Source organism: Balearica regulorum, chromosome 6 (assembly GCF_011004875.1).
Source record: "Balearica regulorum gibbericeps isolate bBalReg1 chromosome 6, bBalReg1.pri, whole genome shotgun sequence".
NCBI lineage: Eukaryota > Metazoa > Chordata > Aves > Gruiformes > Gruidae > Balearica > Balearica regulorum.
In genome coordinates, this window is record NC_046189.1 from 7562201 (window position 1) to 7580250 (window position 18050).

Here is an 18050-nt window from a genome sequence, read left to right on the forward strand (position 1 = left end):
ATCGGTAGTAATCCTTTCTTTGCTCCAGATATTAATACTGCTGATACTGTGAAGCACTGGATCTGCGAAGAGGCTGAAGCTTATCATTGACCCACAGAGTACCTTGCTGAGCCTTTTCAGTAGGACCACGGTGGCTTGCACATTTACAGCTTCTACAAATTGCAGGACTCTGTCCATTCCTTGCCGATGAGTGTAATGTCAGGAGCGAGAGACATAATTGCAAATGAAAAATATTCTGAAATAGTCTATTCGTGTCACAGGCTGGAAACACAGGACTAACAAAAAAATGAGTATCTGTCCACCAAAAGCAGTTTGCATCTTGCAAAGTTTTATTCAGCAGTGCTAAGAACTAGTTGTAGGAGTGAAAACTAAAAACTTGTAACAGGAAATTAGTTTTATCCATCGAATAATGGAAAACAGTTCTTTACGCTCCAGAGAATTACAAAATAATTAATTTTATTCGATTATAAATACAGATAAAAATTGTGGTGTCTTGTTAAAAGGAATCCCAGTCCTTTTGCCCACTTAGTGGTTAATTTTCACCACTGAAGATTTTAGTCAGTAGCCTGTAAATCGAAAATGAGAGATAACAGGAGAGTAAATATAGAAATACAATTCATTTGTTTACATTCTGTAATATGATCTCAGTAGCTGTTATCTATTTGTTAGTCATGCTGAGAACTAAACAAGCTAGTAAAAAAAAAATACACCTTCACAGAAAGGGTGTTTCCTGCTTTAAATTACCAGCAAAGTCTTTTTTAGGCTTTCATTCCTCTGTCGGTGATTGTCAGACATAGTAGCTCAGTGCTAGTAATGGAATTGATCACTTGGTCTCTTCTGCAGCAGAAAATACTTTCCTTCATTTACAGTAAGCTTGGCTTTGAGCAGTATAATCCCAAGCCTGTACACTTGAGTTTTCCCATGTGGAGGCTGGGGGGGTATAACTCCATATAGGGAGATGTGGCTATGCTCTCCGGCTGTCTAGACTGATTGACTCTGATTGTGTTCTGAATTAAGGCCAGACAGCAGCGACGCCACTGCTTCCGCCTGCAACTGGTGACTAAACTTGGTGGGAACGGAGCAGGGTGCTCCGTGCTGAGTCAGGAAAGGAACAGGCGGCTTTACCTTTCCTGGCCCGAGTGATGGGAGAAAGCAGATATGCACAAAACAGCTGCTGAAAAAGCAATTATCTTCTTGAGGAGAGGAAATGGTTTGAAAAAGATTTCTCTAAGGATGAGTAATCCTCGAGTCTATGTAAAGTCTGAGTTATTCCTCTGGCCTGTCTTTCAGCAATTTGCTGACAACAAACAGTAGTGCTGCCCAGCCAATCCTTAGGAAGTTAGACTTTGGTAAAATGATTCGAGTATCTTAAAAATAACTTATCCCTTGCTGTGTCATGTTGTGATGCTCTACAATCAAGTAGAGAAAATAAGTCCTCCTTTTCCCTAAGCTACTGACTTTCTGATCAAGGTATACATAAACCACTTATTTCTTTCCTTAGTTTATTGCCCTGTTTGCTAGAATTTGGGAACTTACTAACTCATCTGCAGTTTTGCTTTGATCAGGTCTGTAGTATAACAGCTGTGATAATAATGTTAATCGTGTTAATGATTTTTTATTTTACCTACGAAGAGGCAGCAAAGTTAGGAAAATTAGCAACAAGTATCAAGTCCAGCTATAGGAACTCTCCTTCTATTGGTAGAATAAGAATTGAGTTGGCTTCCTTAAGGAATTATTACCAATTGGTAGCAAGAAGTAGTGCTGGAACACAAGCTTATCTGGTGGTTCTTTCTGGCTCTGCCATGGATTTACTTGAACAAAAGAATTATCTTCTGTGTACTGCTGTTAGTCAAGCTGCGATATACTTTACTGCAGCCAGGGAAGTTGTGAAAATCAATAAATGGAAATGCTTGGGGAGTTCTTCCTTTCTAGACCATGAGATTGCTGAAAAACCTACATTTAAAATATACTGCTTTAAAGTATAAATATGAAAAATATGTATTATATACTGCGTACAGTGGAGCAACAGTGCCACAGGGTTGCGCGAGTTATCAAGGCTACGGGTGTATTTCTAGATTGGAGGACGTGGTTCAGACCTAAAGCATATTTAAAATGGAAAACCCTTAACTTGCAACCCCTTTTCAATGAAAACAATTTACTGTGAAATCACCTCTCACTTTCTGTCCTTGTGTTCTTTTTCCCCTCGTATTGGTAATCTTTCCAAATGAGCTTGTAAAAAAACCTTTAACAGTAGGTAAGTAGCGGTAGGCTTGGCAAGAGTCCATGCTGTACAATACAGTTACGTATTTCACATCCAGCTTTTAAAAGGTTGCCATCACTCAGCCCCTTTCTCTTTGTCTATTCTGTTTTCTGTTGGTTTCAAGACTACTTAATTGAGCTTGCAAGTTAACAGAAAATCTGACTGTTTTAAAATACAACAATATTGGAGGTTTAATTTAAAGCAACTTTCTATATTAATTTAGTGAGAAATTGAATTGATCACTCAATATCAATGTTCAGTTCTTCCCCTTGGAATCCCTTCTACATTACACACTTTTTCTTGTAAGCATAAATATCATGCTCTCAGTAAATGCAGGCTGATTCGACAGTACTAAAAAAAAACCAAAAAAACCAACAACAGTGACTGTAAATTTGCACTCTAAGGGAAAACAGGAAACTGATACTAATTCAAAGATGTGATTCATTAGTTTGTGATGAAGAAAGCTCTTTTTTTTTTTTTTTTTTTCTTCTGTGAAAGGTCCTTGGGTTCTTTGAAGGAATAAGTCATTAAAAAGAAAAGATCACAGACCATGTTAAATGCACCTGGTTCCAAGTTTTAATACACTACACTGAATTAAGCCATTGCATCAAAACTTCAGGAATACTTAGCAATTATTAAATCATGTCTCTCTTCAGTAAGTTACCTAGCAGTTTATTTACCAACATTATGCTTCTGATGTATGAAGTTGCCTACCAGTGTTCTTGATTATTTTAATTCTTTTCTGCCATGCTGATTGTTCTCCACTGAAAACATTCTCAGTAAGTGGCTTCTAATTTTGCTGAATCTTGTTAGCTCTACCTGATGCACCTGACTTGTTAGAACTGAGCCTGCACAAGTCCAATTATAGTGCATTTAAGAGATTTCAAAATAAAATGATCTCTTGTAGAATCTAAGTCCAAAATTTCACCAGTGGTTCCTGTATCTAGTTAAAAAGTTTGGGGGGAGTTATACCAGTATTTTAGGAAGACATTCTAACTGATGTAATTTCCATTCTTTAAATTAAACAAGCCCTTTGGTAGGATTTTCAACTTCTTGTTGCAGCTGTTGTGCTCAAATCCATCACTTCCATGAAAGAGAACTCAGCATCATCTTTCCACAACAGGATGTCTTTTCTGAGGCTTTTTCTTCTCTAGCTTTGGGGGTTTTCATATGCTTATTTTAGAAATGGTTTTCTTTCAGGATTCCCTTAACTCTGAGTCTGTCCCTCGGTAAATATTTATGGGATACTTTAAATTTGTATTTAGGGCTTGAAACATCATTATTTGTTCCTTTACTCTTTATCATGCTCACATGGGAAAAGCCAAGCTGAAAGTTTAGACTTTGGGTAGTGATAGTGTGAAACTGATTACATGGTAACATGTCTGGGGTTTATGAATTAGTGTTCTGAATTCATGTGAGTTAATTCCACCTAATAGGTATTTCCTGCATGTTTTCTTTTTCCTGAAACACTGCTATACTGAGCAGATGTTGAACTCCACTGCAGGCTGATGAGGGCTGTGAGGGATTTGATAGCAGGCCACAACTGCCTGAGCTACCTGTTTAGCAGGATGACCGTGCTAAATTCTTCTTAATGACAGACCAGAGAAGGGCCACACACTGCAGCTGCAGGTGGAGGCTGCACGCTTCTTCCCCGGGTGGGTACTGTAGGGGTGGGATCGCAGTCCGGGAGGATTTACAGGCGCAGCTCTTCAGTCCTGCACCCGCTGGTGGAGGTGCAGCAGGGCTCTGCTGTGACCCTGGGATTTTAAACTGCTTCATTTCATGTCCTGTTAGCTTAAAAATGGTGGTGGTTGTTCTCCACGGACTGGTCCACGCTGGTGCTTACTCCACTCTTTGCTTATGTTACCATCTTTCCTGAAGCAGATTGCCTCCAAAACTTCAACGAAAGGCTGTACCGTGAAAGTCTTACCAAGACAGACTCGGTAAGACGAAGTATGGATATGTCCCCTTCTTCTTTCTAGCACCTCTCAACAGCACTTGACCTCTTCAAGGGTTCAGGTCCCGCTGGGGTAAGACTCAGGTGCCTTAACCAAAGGGCGATCGCAGGGCAAGTACTTTCCCCTCCCAGCTGAAATTTAATCGCCCAGCAGCCCGGGAAGGGCCTCTCCCTGACGGCGCAGCTGCGCTCCCCGGGCAGCTCTTGCGTGGGCCGTGCCGTGCCTGCCCGCTCCCGGCGGAAGGGAGAGGCGGGTGGGAGCGGCACGGCGGCCCCGGCCCGGTGCGGGAGCAGGGCCCGCCTCCGGCAGGCACCACATGATGCCGCTTCTCCTTCCTGCCGCCCCTGTCCCGAGGAGAAAGGGGAACTGGGCGCAGGGCGGGAGGAAGTGATTCCGCTTCCCGCCCCGCCGCCGGCCGCGGGAAACGCGCGGCCCCCCCCTCCCCCGCCCCTCCTTCCCGCCGCCGCCGGGCCGGGCAGCGCGGGGCCGGGCGCCTCCCCCGGCAGAGCTGCGCGGCTGTACGCGCCCCGCGGAGGCAGCGCGGGGCCGGGCCATGGCGCGGCTGTGGCTGCTGGTGCTGCTGGGCGGCGCGCTGGCCCCGGGCAGCGCCTTCAACCTGGACGTGGAGCACCCGGCCGTCTACTCGGGCCCCGAGGGCAGCTACTTCGGCTTCGCCGTGGACTTCTTCGCTCCCGACCCATCCTCGTAAGTGCCCTGCCCTGCCCCGCGGAGCCGGTCCGGACCCGGGCGGCCGGCGTCTGCTGGGGCTGCCGCTCCCCAGGGTGGGGGGCCCGTTCCGGCCGGCCCCTGCTTTGCCTCGCTCCGCTCCGCTTGTGGCGCGTTGGCGGCGGGGCTGTGACCGGGGGTGGCGGTGTCCCGGCGAGGTGCGAGAGCGCGGCCGGCCCGGAGGAGGATGAGGAGGGCGATGCCGGGGCCGGGAGAGGCCCCCAGTGCCGGCAGCCGAGCCGCTACCGCCAGTTCACAGTGCGGGTGGGGGTAGAGCTGACGGCAGGGCGGCTCGCAGAAGAGCCGCAATTAATGGGTGGGAGCCCTTTGCTCCGGCCCGGGTGCGTGGATGGGGAGTGCTGGGACGGAGCCGGGCCGAGCCGAGCCTGCCCCCGGCCGGGTTGGCGGCCGCGGTGCCCTGCCCTGCCCTGCCCTGCCCTGCCCGCCGCTGGGCCCGCACGAAAGGCGCCTCTCTGCAGCGGGACCCCCCGGGCTCCCCGGCGCGCACAGCGCCGCACCGGGCACACGGGCTGGGCTGCAGCTCCTCCGCCTGCTGACACTCGTACCGGAAAGCAAAACGTGGTTTCGTGCGGTCGGTAGGCTCTCTAACGCGGCACAAACTTTGCACTGCTCAATTTTCTGAATAGCCTTATCAGTCTGCGGCTTATACAAATAACGGCGATAACAAATACAGTGTAGGAGGATGAAGGTACGGTATTTTGCTTCATTACGTCTCGCACCTGAGGTTTTGTCCTGTGAAATTTCAGAGGTTTTGCTGTTTGTTTTTTGACTGCTCTTGCAGACACGCTGTGTTTGAGTTGTGCTGTATCTGTGCAGGTCACAAAGCTGCTGAGGAGTCTAGAGAAGAAAAAGTTCCACGTGAATGTCCTCCACATCTGCTTTCTCAATATGTTCTCGCTTCACGTTAAACGAAAACTATGCAATGCGTAGTAGCTAGTTAGCTGGTGTATTTAAGCCTTTTGAATAGTTGTGTCCCTAACTTCAAAGTCATGGTGTTGCCGTAACGAATTAGTCTGTGTTGCACGAGCGTGGGTTAAGAACCAGCTTTTGCCATTTTTTTCCCCTCCTTTGCTATCTTAAGAAGGGGCTGTAAAGCTGGAAAAGCTGCTGGCTTTTGTCATGCTGAGGGGATTTTCTTTCTCTTTCTTGATCTTTGGCTCATAAAACTTCATAAGCAAATTCTATAGCTATTAAGCAAGCCTTCTTGCAGTACATCAGCTAGCCTTGTTTGCATTTCTTCAGTGCCTACAAATATTAGAAGTCATCCTGTCTTAACTTGCATGTGTTGCAACATCTTTCTGTGCTATCATAATCCCGTAACTTTTAGTACTAAAAGAACAAAAGATTCTATTTGCGTCCCTCCCTTTATTTTTAAGTCAGCGTGTGTGGCTGCAGAGTTATCTGGAGACTGGTAAATGCATGTAGTAAACTTTCCTTCTTGCTTTCTGATAAGGAATTATGGGACCCAGCTCTCATTGAAATCGCTATTTGGAACCTTTCCATTATTTTTATAATAACTACTGACCTCAAAGTGCATGGCTGTAAAACGAAACAGTGTTGGCTTGCTTTTTAAGAAAAAAAACCCAAAGAACAAAACCCCAAAACTTTGAACACTAGTGGTTTTCAGACAGCATGGGAGCCTCCTTCATATTTTAAGGGAATTTTCTCCTTAATTTTTAGCTGTGGCTAGAAGTTAGGCTCTGTCTGCTAAGTTAAAGTCTAGTCCTGCACTTTATCTTTAATTTTAGCTCATAATTGAAACAAGTAGCTATGCAACTTCTACAGGAGCAGGCTCTAATAGTGTGAAGTTTGGAGTTTATGCCTATGGAGACTGATTTTTTTGCCTCCTAAAATAGCCAGAAATGCTTGTATGCCGTGTCTTCCGGACCTAAGCACGTGCCTTCCCCATCATTCAAGAAGGATCAACAGGCACACAAGGCAGACTGGAATGCCTGCACGTCCCCTTCAGCTGTTGGAGGGCACGCAAAGGTAGTGATGAACAGCGAGCTCAGCCATGTCTGCGGTTACATGTGAGGTAGAAAACCTAGGGAACCATTTTGCAGCATGATTAGCAAAAGGTGTTTAGTAAAATGAGTCTTGTTATATGGTTTCTGTTGAGTGTCACGTGTGTCACTCGGTTCCTATACCTTTGTTGTTGCTTTGGTGAATTTTTATTTATCACCTGTTCTTTACATGAGTCCTAGAGATTAAGGAAATTTAGTTGAGCTAAAGCGCTTTGGATTGACTAGCCTTACAACAAAGGAGGAGTATTAGTTCTTGAATGCTCAGGCTGCTGTTCCATTTTGGCCTACTGGATTCCCAAATAAAGCATATTTAGAAGTCCAGTATAAAAGATCTATTCCAGGAGTCGAAGTGCTATCAAGGTGCTATGTGGTGCCTGACAGAGGGCATAACTATAACGCTAAGTCACTGAACGTAACCTTACAGAGACGGGAAAAGTTTCTCGTACATGCTGCGTTTTAAAAGAATTGCATTTGATAGCCTGTCTTTCCAGTATGCAAGTAGATGGAAATACCAGTTTCTCCTTATTGGCCCGTGGCAAAGCACTGGCAGGTGATTATTCCTGTAAGTACCCCTACGAAAGAGGAACTGCTGAGGATGTCGGTACACTCCCAGGCTTGTCCACAGCATTGTGCTGGGGCAGATGATTGCATCGCGTAGGAGACGGGCAGTCTCAAAGCATAGCTGGTGTATTCCCATGGAGATAACACATTGCCCTCTATTCCCCGTTTTCCAAATTCTGTGGACTACAGACTTCTTTGTATTTAGATAATTTGTATATTATTATAAGACCTATGACAAAATCTGCTCATTTGGTCTATGATGATAAAAATACTTTTTTTTTTTTTTTTTTTTTTGCTTTGGGAAAAGAGGTAACTAAACCTTTGTGGAGTCCCATAATGATTCCTTTATTAGTAATTTTGTTAATAAACTTCATCACAAAGATTGTCTTAAGGAAGACTTAAAACATATTATTAGAACAGGAATGACTTACATTTTTAAACAAATATTTAACTTGGAGGGGCTTCTCAAATGTTAGTAGTACAAGAGTAAAATAGGAGGCAAGCCACCACTTGTTTAATAGATTCTAATTATAATAATGAATGTATTTCTTTACTTGGTATTATGATGTTTGTTTTTAAGCATTTCTGTTATGCCCGGAGAGAAGACTTTAAGTTCATTAAAGCATTTCAAATTCTTGTTCTTGGAATCTCGAGAGCCTATGAATGGCACCTTAGGGAAACAGATGGATTGCCACCTAGCCTAGAGTTTCTATCAGGGTCCACACCAGGAAATTGTTAAGGTTCTGCAAATTCAAAAGAGTTGAAAGTTAGTAGCCTATGTTGGTCTTCATATGAGCGGAGCTTTGATAAAGTGCTACAAGTTTATACCTTGTATTTCCATATTAAGAAATATAAACTTAGCTGTGTGCTGATGTGAAGTCTGGAAGATGACTATGAAAACCAGAACGAGTTTGATAAGTCTGGATCTGCCTACCTGTAGACATTCTTTCCAACCAGTCTTGCAGCTTGTTCAGCTAACCCAGTTTCAAAATTAAATAACCATAGTGCCTGATATGGGATGATAAGACTTGCTCTTGCAAGCTATATTCTCGCTTAAGCAGTCTAAATGGAAACAACAGAGAAGATTCTGATGAAAGGAAGCTTTTACTTTTACGTCTTTGTCTATACTTCAAATTGACTTCCTCGGGAAAGTGCTGATGAGTCCAGTGTGTCCCAGAGGTGTCGGAGCTCCTGGAAGACGTTAACAACCTTGTTGGAAGATGCCAACAACCACGTTTGGTCTGGCTTTTTATTTGATCTGCTTCTTACTTTGCACCTTATGAATTTTGCCACCCGCACAGGCGTAATCTTGTAGCAGTTCCTGCTCACAGTGTGTTTAACGTGTTCGTATAAGTAGAAAGTTATAAAAGCACAAGAGATCATAATAAGAAAATTATTACTGTGTAATGAATTTCACTAGGGATTCATTCATGTGCAAACCTGTGGTTGACGGTCACTTGGGTACTTGGAGATTCTTTTAAGAAAAGCAATTGCTAATACTAGGCTGACTCACCACTTAATACCTTCTGAGCTCAGAAGCACTACTGTTTTGTTTATGTATTGTTTCCATTTTTGACTGACTTCCTTGAATTACTCTTACGTACAAAATTAACCAGAAATTATGTCAGCCGATGACTTTATTAAATTACAGAAGTACATGAGTTCCTGTTCCACTGCATACGCATATTTTTTTGAAAGGAAAAAAAGAATATCGAAGGTGTTTATCTTATTTTAAATATAATTTTAAGTAGGGCATAATAATTTTATCTTTTTTTGTCTCTTCTCTTTGGTAATTTTTTTTTTGGCTTGTTTTTGCTTGCAGAAAGGAGAGACCCAGGACCTAAAACCTAATATGAATTTCTCAGAAACTCGAAGTAGTTCTAGTCAGATTGAGATTTGAATGGGCAAGGCTTTCACTTTATTAACTCTTAGATATCATAAAGTAACAACATCTGTGCTGTTAGATTTTTGAAACTTTTGTTTTATTTCTTCTTTTCACTGCAGGATCTCCCTTCTGGTGGGAGCTCCAAAAGCAAACACTACCCAACACAACATTGTAGAAGGAGGCCAGGTGCTCAAATGTAACTGGAGTTCCAACAGAAATTGCCAGCCGATTATATTTGACTCCACAGGTAACGTGTAGTTTGCTGTGGGGGGAGATGGGGTGTCTCTGCTCTGATCTTAGGGGGAGAGTGCAGGAGGGGGGTTCACATTCCCGTGGGGTGGTTTTTGACGGTCGATGTGAATGCAGCCATTTTTAGACTGGCAACTAGTCAAGGCTTGGTGGTGTGTTTTGTTCTGTGTTTTTGTTTGGTGGGATTTTATTGGTTGTTTTTCCTTTCCTCTCTTTGAGAATTCTTTTGTCCTTGGTATGTGCTGAAAACCTGAGTCAACACACGTTGTTGCTATTTTGTTTTAACCTATTTATATTTTTCCTCAGTACTTCCCACTTTCCTAAAACATTTAGCAACCTAATTCCCAATAAACCCCTTGGGGTTTATTGCCTGTTAGGCAATGATATGTGAGGAAAGATACCTTTTTAATATCAGCAAAGATGGTGTATGCAGAAATATTCAGAAGTTTAATCTGAAACTGGTTATAAACATCTACCTTGGTGTGTTTTTTATTTTTCCCCTTGGATGTAGCTTCTTAGTATTTGTGATGTTTATGGTAGCAGCACTCAGGGTGCCTCAGGTCAGAGGCATTACGTACCCATTTCTGAAGTATACTAAAGCTGAGCAGCAACAATGCTGACATTAAACATTTCACTCAGACTTTATGCTCTGGTACACATAGTGATTTCCACAAGCTGTGGCAGGTCATATGAGAACACACTGCATGTGCTTTTCTGCTTGAGCCGTTCAGTGTTGAATCCTGTTTTCCACAGCATGTTTCAGGCCAGCGGAAAAATCTTTCTGTGTCACGGGAGTGGATTAGCAAGACCCATATGGTAGGGCAGAGGAAACACCTGTGCTTTTAAGGTCTAGATGGTTATAATTCATTCTTGCCTCTGCTGGTATTGTGACTTGGTGTCTAGAGACTGAGATTTATGCAACCGTTGTAAATTGTGTACGATACAGTGGAGAAGCTCTTCTTCCAATTCCATTGTCAAGGTATATCACAAAATGTCGTTGGTGTTCAGATTTCTGAGATCTCCATATATTTTTCTGAAAACTATTATGTTACCAGTTCCCTTGGAGAAAAAAAAAATAGTAGTACATAATGGTACACACAAAACCCAAGCTGTTATCACTCTCTTCACTCTACAGGTACCTTTGTGCCAGATTACTTAAGATCTTTAGTAAGCTACAAAGTGCGGCATTTTGTCTGCATCGGTGTACAACAGCAAAAATTGTTTTCAATTTTTTTTTCGTACTTTGGGCTTATTGTTTACTAAAATACAAATGTGTTTGCTGTTTGTTTGTTTTAAAACAAACATCATCATCTAGATTGACATTTAGATTGACATTTGTTGACAATCTAGATGTCCCTGATTAATAATCACCACTAATATAACAGCAAAAAAAACTTCTGGTAGGGAAAGATGAGCCACCTGGGTAGGTTCTAGATGCATCTTCCAACAGGAACTGCAGTTACCTGTTTATATATACTGTATACTTGAACATTTGCAATAGACTTTTCCATGTGCCAGGCAGAGTAAATAGATACAGAGGCCAAGCTGCCTTGCTGTGTGTCTGTGCTGAAGATATATGCTACTAGGCGAAAACTGTGTTTTGCTTATAATTTGCCTTTAAGTGATGGGCATGTTAATCGCTTCATATTTAACAGTAAAAATAGCAGGTCGTAATGGCTTAAGAGGATTTCTTTCAGGCACGTTTTAACTCATCTCAGCTTCGTGGCAATGAGTTGGGAAATGATGCATTTGTCAATTATTCTCTGGGTGAAAAGGGGCATTGTATTTCAGCATGATAAAATAATAAACGCACTGAGACAAAATAAAACGTTCTTTTCTTTGCACATAATACAATAGATGATTCCCTACGTTATGATGGCAGTGTCTTACTGCCAACACAGTGTAAACCCCTGCTCCTGCCTGCCCCTGCCTCACAAGGTAACGGGGGGTTGGGGAAGACTTGCGATTCACTGGGCAGGAAAGAGGAAGCGGAAGATGTGACTAGTGGTTTGTGGTGCCAACCCAGAGACGCTTTTTGTAGGTGGCTGAATGCAGCCTCGGCAAGAATTCAGGTTCGTCCATCACTACTTCAACATTCGTGTAATATGATTTGTAACTCCAGAGGTATTGCTTAGCCCTGCAATACAAGCCCCACCCCACCCCCTGATTATTTAGCTGTTTTGCTAATGGAAAAAGCAGCATAGGTTCTGCATAATTAATTAGAGAGGTTTCTTCAGGGTTCTAGTCTAATTGTTTACAGCTAGTGAGAAATCCGACCTGTGAAAATAATGGCAACATTCGTACTTGTGGCTTTTCTCTGTTTACCTGACGATGCCAAACTCCATACGTGGAGTTGCAAAATTCGAATTGCTAGAAGGCATGCCCTTATTCCTCCTCCTGCTTCCCTGTGCCAGACAGCATAGCTGGCGGGTCCCGGACCCGGCCAAGCCACGGCGTCTTGCACGCAGCGTCTGAGAGCAAGGAAGAGGCCGAGTTTCTGAGCGGCGAACGTAGCAAGGGAACGGGGAAAAGAGCGAGTCTCGTTCTGATTGCGAGGTTGCGTTTGTCTGCTTGTCTCGTGGTTGTATCACAAATAAATATGACAGTAAGGATTTACAGAGGTCCAGCAGAAAGGTTTTTTCCCTCTCTGTTGTTGTTGTTGTTATCTTATTAAACATTCCTTGGTATTAGTTAAGTTTGCCTCCAGCTTTATGGGTGTTTTCCCCATTCATACAGAGGCCACATTGAGCTCAACTGCATGACATCGACTGCACAGAATTGGGTTTTATTTTCTAACGCTTGCTTTTGGCTTAAATATCGTATTGGCACAGAAGTGTGGTCATTTACCACAGGAGAGAAATGCAACAGCTCTTCTGTAGTCCAAGAGAGAAGGTACTAGCTGCTTTATGTTAATCTTTGGAGGAGGAGTTGTTCAAGCCCTTACATTACACTAGCATTGCTTGTTACTTGCATTTGCCCTCACCCCAGCTCCTCTGGAGGAAAGCGATAAGCCATTAAACTGATAGCTCCTGGTAGTACCAAATTTACTACTTTGTTTTTTCCTTCCTGTCCATGACAACTCAGCTCTTTCAGGAGGGGAGCTGGGCACCTCACAATAGGACTCCATTCATGGAACTCGCATAGCTCTCATGCTAAAAATATATGTATTTCCCTCCTCCTCGTGCCCTCCCCACCAGCCTGTAGCATAAAAAACCTTGTTAAAGTGTTTGTTACAATTTTTAAACTGCCAGCCAGAAAAAAAAAGTTCTTTCAGTGTTCCTCTGTAGTGTATTTTCTCATTGAAAACAGCAATATATTTGCAAAGGGGAAGGGGAATCTCTCCTTGTCCTAGATCTCCCAACGCAATGGCTACACTCATGTAAGAATACACCAGAGAATATTCTGCGTATATGTCTGTGTGTGTGTGTTTCTGTGCTTATTACACTAATTGCTTTTGACGTTCTGGTATACATGGTGGCTTTGGAAGGCAAAATGTTTATATCGCACATTAACACTTCCCAAATGTAAAGATGCTTCGCCGTGGGGTTTCTGAGCATTTTAGCACTGACATCAGTTGGCTTTGATTTAACATAGTTACGACTATGTGAAAATTGCATAACTAACATGTGTGGTAGAAAATGCCCTCAAATTCAGGGGTGCGTGTAGTTGTGCTGCATGTTCTTGTGTGTACGTGGCCAGAAGGTTAGAATAAATTTTTTTAAAGGCTTTCACATATCATTAGGCATGCGTTTCAGGCTGGTTTTTGCTTTTAGAAGTACGTAAAAGTTAAAGAAACCAAGCCCCAGAGCAAACTTCCTCACATGCACGCTTTCACTGATCCTGTTGCAAAACTGAAATATGAAGCAGTGCTTGTACCTGTTACTCTAGCGGGTTAGCCTGGAAATCTAGATAGAAACAGAGCTGATTAAAAAGTGCTACATAAGCGCTGAACTTGTTTTGCCTTATTCCTGTTTACCTGGTTAATTTGGAAGCTAAATTTGCCAGTGTCACAAAACTGAAGTTTCTGGTATTTGTATTCTTGCGTATCTTGGCTTCTTACAACAATTGCCACAGCATTACCACAGTTTCAATTGAATTGTAATGTAAAATAGTGGGGATTTTTTTCTCCTCCGTCGCAGGGGAGAAAACTCCTTGGAGTTTCAGAATGTGTAGGAGACTGTTTTTCTTTAGGCCAAGCACGAGGGGGAAATTTACATTCTCAAGGCAGTATATTTTTCAAAATTGACATAAGCATAAACAATAAGAAAATCCTTTCCTTTGCAAGGTGTTTTACGTTTCACAATCAACTTACCAAAACCCACCCGTTACAGGTCAAGGTGGTAAATATTTGTCTTTGTTCTTAACCCTTCTCCACATCAGATAATTTTGTGACTGAAAATTTAAGTTTATTTTTTGTTCTAGTCCATATCAATAGGGGAATGTTCTGAATCTTATAAAGAAGAAAGAATCTGGGAAAGCAAATAATGGGAAAACTGCTCTTAGAGCTTGCCGAGCCCTAGCACTACGCTTTCCAGAAGACTGGCTGGAAAGGTGGTTCCTCTCTGAGAAAGCTCAACAGTGTCTAGTGAGCAGTTGGCTTCATCTGCCAGCTGCTTAGCAGCTTTTTCCAGGAAAAACGTTTTTCTTGTGGGTAAACTGTAAAAGGAATGCACTTAATATAGCAGTCCATTTTCTGTCTCTGATCAGTTTTGAGACAGAGGTCCAGAAACATTTGTTTTAAAGACAGATCTGTTCTCCCTCCCCTTTTCTCCTTCCACAGCCTTCACGGACTAGCACAGCAAAGCTTGCATAGATAGTGCCAAATATTACTGAAAGTATTTCCGTAATCTTGCTCAGGGAAAAGATTCTTGAGAAGTTAAAGGTTTGTCTGTGAGTTATATTTATGTTGTGTAGTTGTCCTTTTTTGTGTATAAAATTAAACGTGTTATTTTTGTGCAAAAGGAGGACCAAAAGCTCGTTGAGCCCGACAACAAAACTGGTGAGCAGAGGGGTGGGCAAATGTGCTTTTTGGGAAAATCAACAAGTCATCTTTATGTTTTTATTTACGTATTTTACAGTTTGGCATACATGGAGTAGCAGGGTGGATACACTTAGCTAATTGCCTGACATCTAGATAAATACATCTAGTATTTGGCCATGGAATTTGAGAGCAGGATCACTCTGAATTGTCATTCTGACAAACAAAAAATTCTTCCGAGGCCCATGTAACCAGTTGGAGTTCATCAGACTGTACACATGTGAGCAATATGTAGCAAATTAATGTAAACCAAATGGGTTTCCTATGTGCTTGTTTTGCAAAAGGAAACAATCTTCATAATCATTCCTATTATTTTACTTTTCAGCTTTGGCGTCCTAGTTCTTCATCAGTCAAGAATAGCGGGAAGCGGGTTGGTAGAAATAGCATTTTTTCATGCTTCCATGGCTTTTCATAAAAATGTAACACAACAGTTTTGTGATGATAAAGTTTCTCTTGCAAAAACCTGCCAGTTTTTTCATGAAACCTTTAATTGAGAAATGTACCTGCTCCAGTACAGGATGCTTGAAAGTGCAGCTTTTTACATCCGCATCAAAAAGTGCAGTACTGAGACTGTTTCAAGAGCTGCTGCATTTAGAATGATGAAATGCAGACAGCTCTACAAACTGTTACAGAGGAAAATATGCTCATAAACCAACTTTGAACTTCCATGCTAATGAATTGCAGATTTCTTGAGCAGATTGTGATTTTAGCTTGTTCAGACAATGTATTGTTTTGCTCTTCTGAGACACATAGTATAACAGATCGACGCACTGCTAAAGTGTCTTTTTTTGTTTGGTAAAAGCTTTTACCAACTGCTTTCGTTTTCTATATTGGATCTCAAAATTCAGGATTGTGGGAACTTACAGAAGCTGTTGAATACGAAAAACTAAGAGCATCCCAAATGTTTTCAGCTGCGTGTGGTGTGCTTCTGTTGCTTTGGACAAAGAATTCAGTGTAGCCTCTGGCTGCATAAAGTTTTATCACTTTGACAGTAGTACTGTCCCTCCTATTCCCCCCCCCCCCCATGTGTTTTTACACACCAGAGTAATATAGAGAAATGGTTTGTTTCAAAATAATTTTGGATTAAATTCTTTTAAGACTGGCTATTTTGATCTGTGCTGAAAGAGGAGAAAGCAGCTTTTGAAAAGGAAAATACTTAGAAAAAAACCTCTGCTGATTCCTCCTTATGTTTCCACGTTGTGGACTTTTTTTTTTTTCCCTATCCCCAAGTGGGTGATTCTAGACAATAGGAGTCTTTGTTTGGAAGCTTAAACCACCAGTTTGGCATGGCTGTTTCTATCTGACCTATTTAGTTTGAAGTGGGTATTTTAACTGCCTTGCGCAGCTTTGTGCTGTAGCATTGCACAGCACAAGATCTGCTGATGATGGGAAGTTATGACTGGAGTGGGTGTCATGAGCTCGTATTTGCCTTTTGGAGATTTTGATCATTTGTGCAAACGAATCAGTTGTTTCTAACTCCATCCTTTCCACTTAAGGAATAACGAGACAGATCACAGAATGGCAGGGGTTGGAAGGGACCTCTGGAGATCATTTAGTTCAAACCCCTGCTAAAGCGGGATCACCTAGAGCAGGTTGCACAGGATGGCATCCAAGTGGGTTTTGAGTATCTCCAGAGAAGGAGACGGCCACCTCTCTGGGCAGCCTGTGTCAGTGCTCTGTCACCCTCAGGGTAAAGTAGGATAAGGAAGTGTGGGATAGGTCTGTATTTGGTGAAAATAGCATGCTTTAGCAAAGTACTGGTTTATTTTTAGCTGATTGGTTTACTGGTATTAGGCCGCAATCTATATGGGGATTTCAGTCTCAAAGGCTGTTGACTTAGTCAACAATAAAGCAATAAATCTTGTGAGAACCATTAATTCATTTGTAGTAAAATGGATTGGTTTTTATCTCGCTAAATCTATCATTACCTCAGTCCCATTGACGTTAGGTTGTTGTCCTTATCACATGTGTTGGTATAACTGAAGTATGTGTTGGGTACTGCTCTGAATGCAGAAGAGGAGGGCAGAAGGTATAAAACCTCCTCCACGTGTTGTTACAGCTGACAGTGGAAAAAAGCTCATGCTTTTGTGGTTAGGTAGACTCCTGCATGAATACTGTTGGCTCTGTGTGTGTGTAGCTGGATCTCAACTGCATGACTAGTTGGAAAAAAAAGTGTCTTATATTAGGCAGAGGGAAAAGATGCTTTTGTTCCAGCACCGTCTGGGGAAAGGAGGAGGATTCATACCTCAGAAGAGGGAAGGGGAATAGTGGGAAGCTCTGTATTCCCGTCTCCCTGAGTCATTAACAAAACACTGTGGCTAAACAAAGGTTGCTAAACCATCTGCTGCCTCACAGCACGGGCAGTTTCAAGTAAGATAAGCTTGTACTCACTTGCTCTTGCCTCGTTAACTAAGGTTGAAATCACTGACATTTTGGATGGAAGATACTGGCTTTACACCACGTAAAATACTCTTATTATGAAAACAGCGCTCATCTATTTAAGTTTGTCTGTCTTTTGCCTAGCTGCGTAAAGCTTCCCTTTACCTAGAAGGAGCAACGTCATTTACCTTGAATTGGCTTAGTTACAAAGAGACTTATATTAATGTAAATTCTGTGAACTGGGTGACTGTTTAAATTTTACAACTTCTTAAGTATTCATAGTATGATGACCCTGAACCAGGCTTCATCAGTTCATGCCTCTTGACTCATTATCTCAGTGAAGTCTGGTGCTCAAGATCAGGGGCAAGCGTTTTAGTTCAGTTTTCTCATTGCCACGCAAACAGGCAGGCTGCAAGTTACAACTTGATCTACTTACTCTACTGCAGTCATTTTGTTGTAACACCATTGTTTCTGTAACTGATAACATTTACATTGGAAAAAGAAGGCGCCAACAATCCAAAGCTGATAGCCAAATGAAATCCAGCACTGAAAGAACTTTTGATCTTTTTATTATACTTGGAAGATGGCTTAGACAATCCTTATTTCCTTTTTCTGCAATTTCTACTCAGCATCTCTCCACATCAGTTTCCATTTATAAATTTAAATCCTATGTAACGCAGTAAAGTTGAGTGTTCCACTGGTCCAGCAGCAACAATGCCCCGACGTAATGGATTTTTAAAGCAATTCTTTCCTGTCTTGACAACTCCATCACCCCACCTGGAAAGTACTTTGAGAGACAAAACACTGTTGACTTGGCATGTCAGCCCTTTTTCCCTAATGAAAGAGTTATTTAAAGTCATCATGTGAGGTCTACTACAATGAGAAGGAGCAAAGGAAAAACCACAGCATAAGCTGCCTTTACAGATACGAAATAATACCCTATGGTCAA

General features: G+C 42.3%; 1 protein-coding gene across 2 annotated transcripts in view; it reads left to right on the top strand.

Annotated features, from left to right (window-relative positions):
- The first annotated feature begins 4613 nt into the window (after positions 1 to 4613).
- The window catches only part of ITGAV (integrin subunit alpha V), a 52282-nt gene continuing 38845 nt past the window's right edge, over positions 4614 to 18050 (top strand). For both annotated transcript variants that reach the window (XM_075756126.1, XM_075756125.1), the window contains exons 1-2: positions 4614 to 4923; positions 9555 to 9682. In XM_075756126.1, coding sequence (XP_075612241.1) covers positions 4772 to 4923; positions 9555 to 9682 — 280 coding nt within the window. In that variant the 5' untranslated portion in view covers positions 4614 to 4771. The remainder of the gene's footprint in view (positions 4924 to 9554; positions 9683 to 18050) is intronic.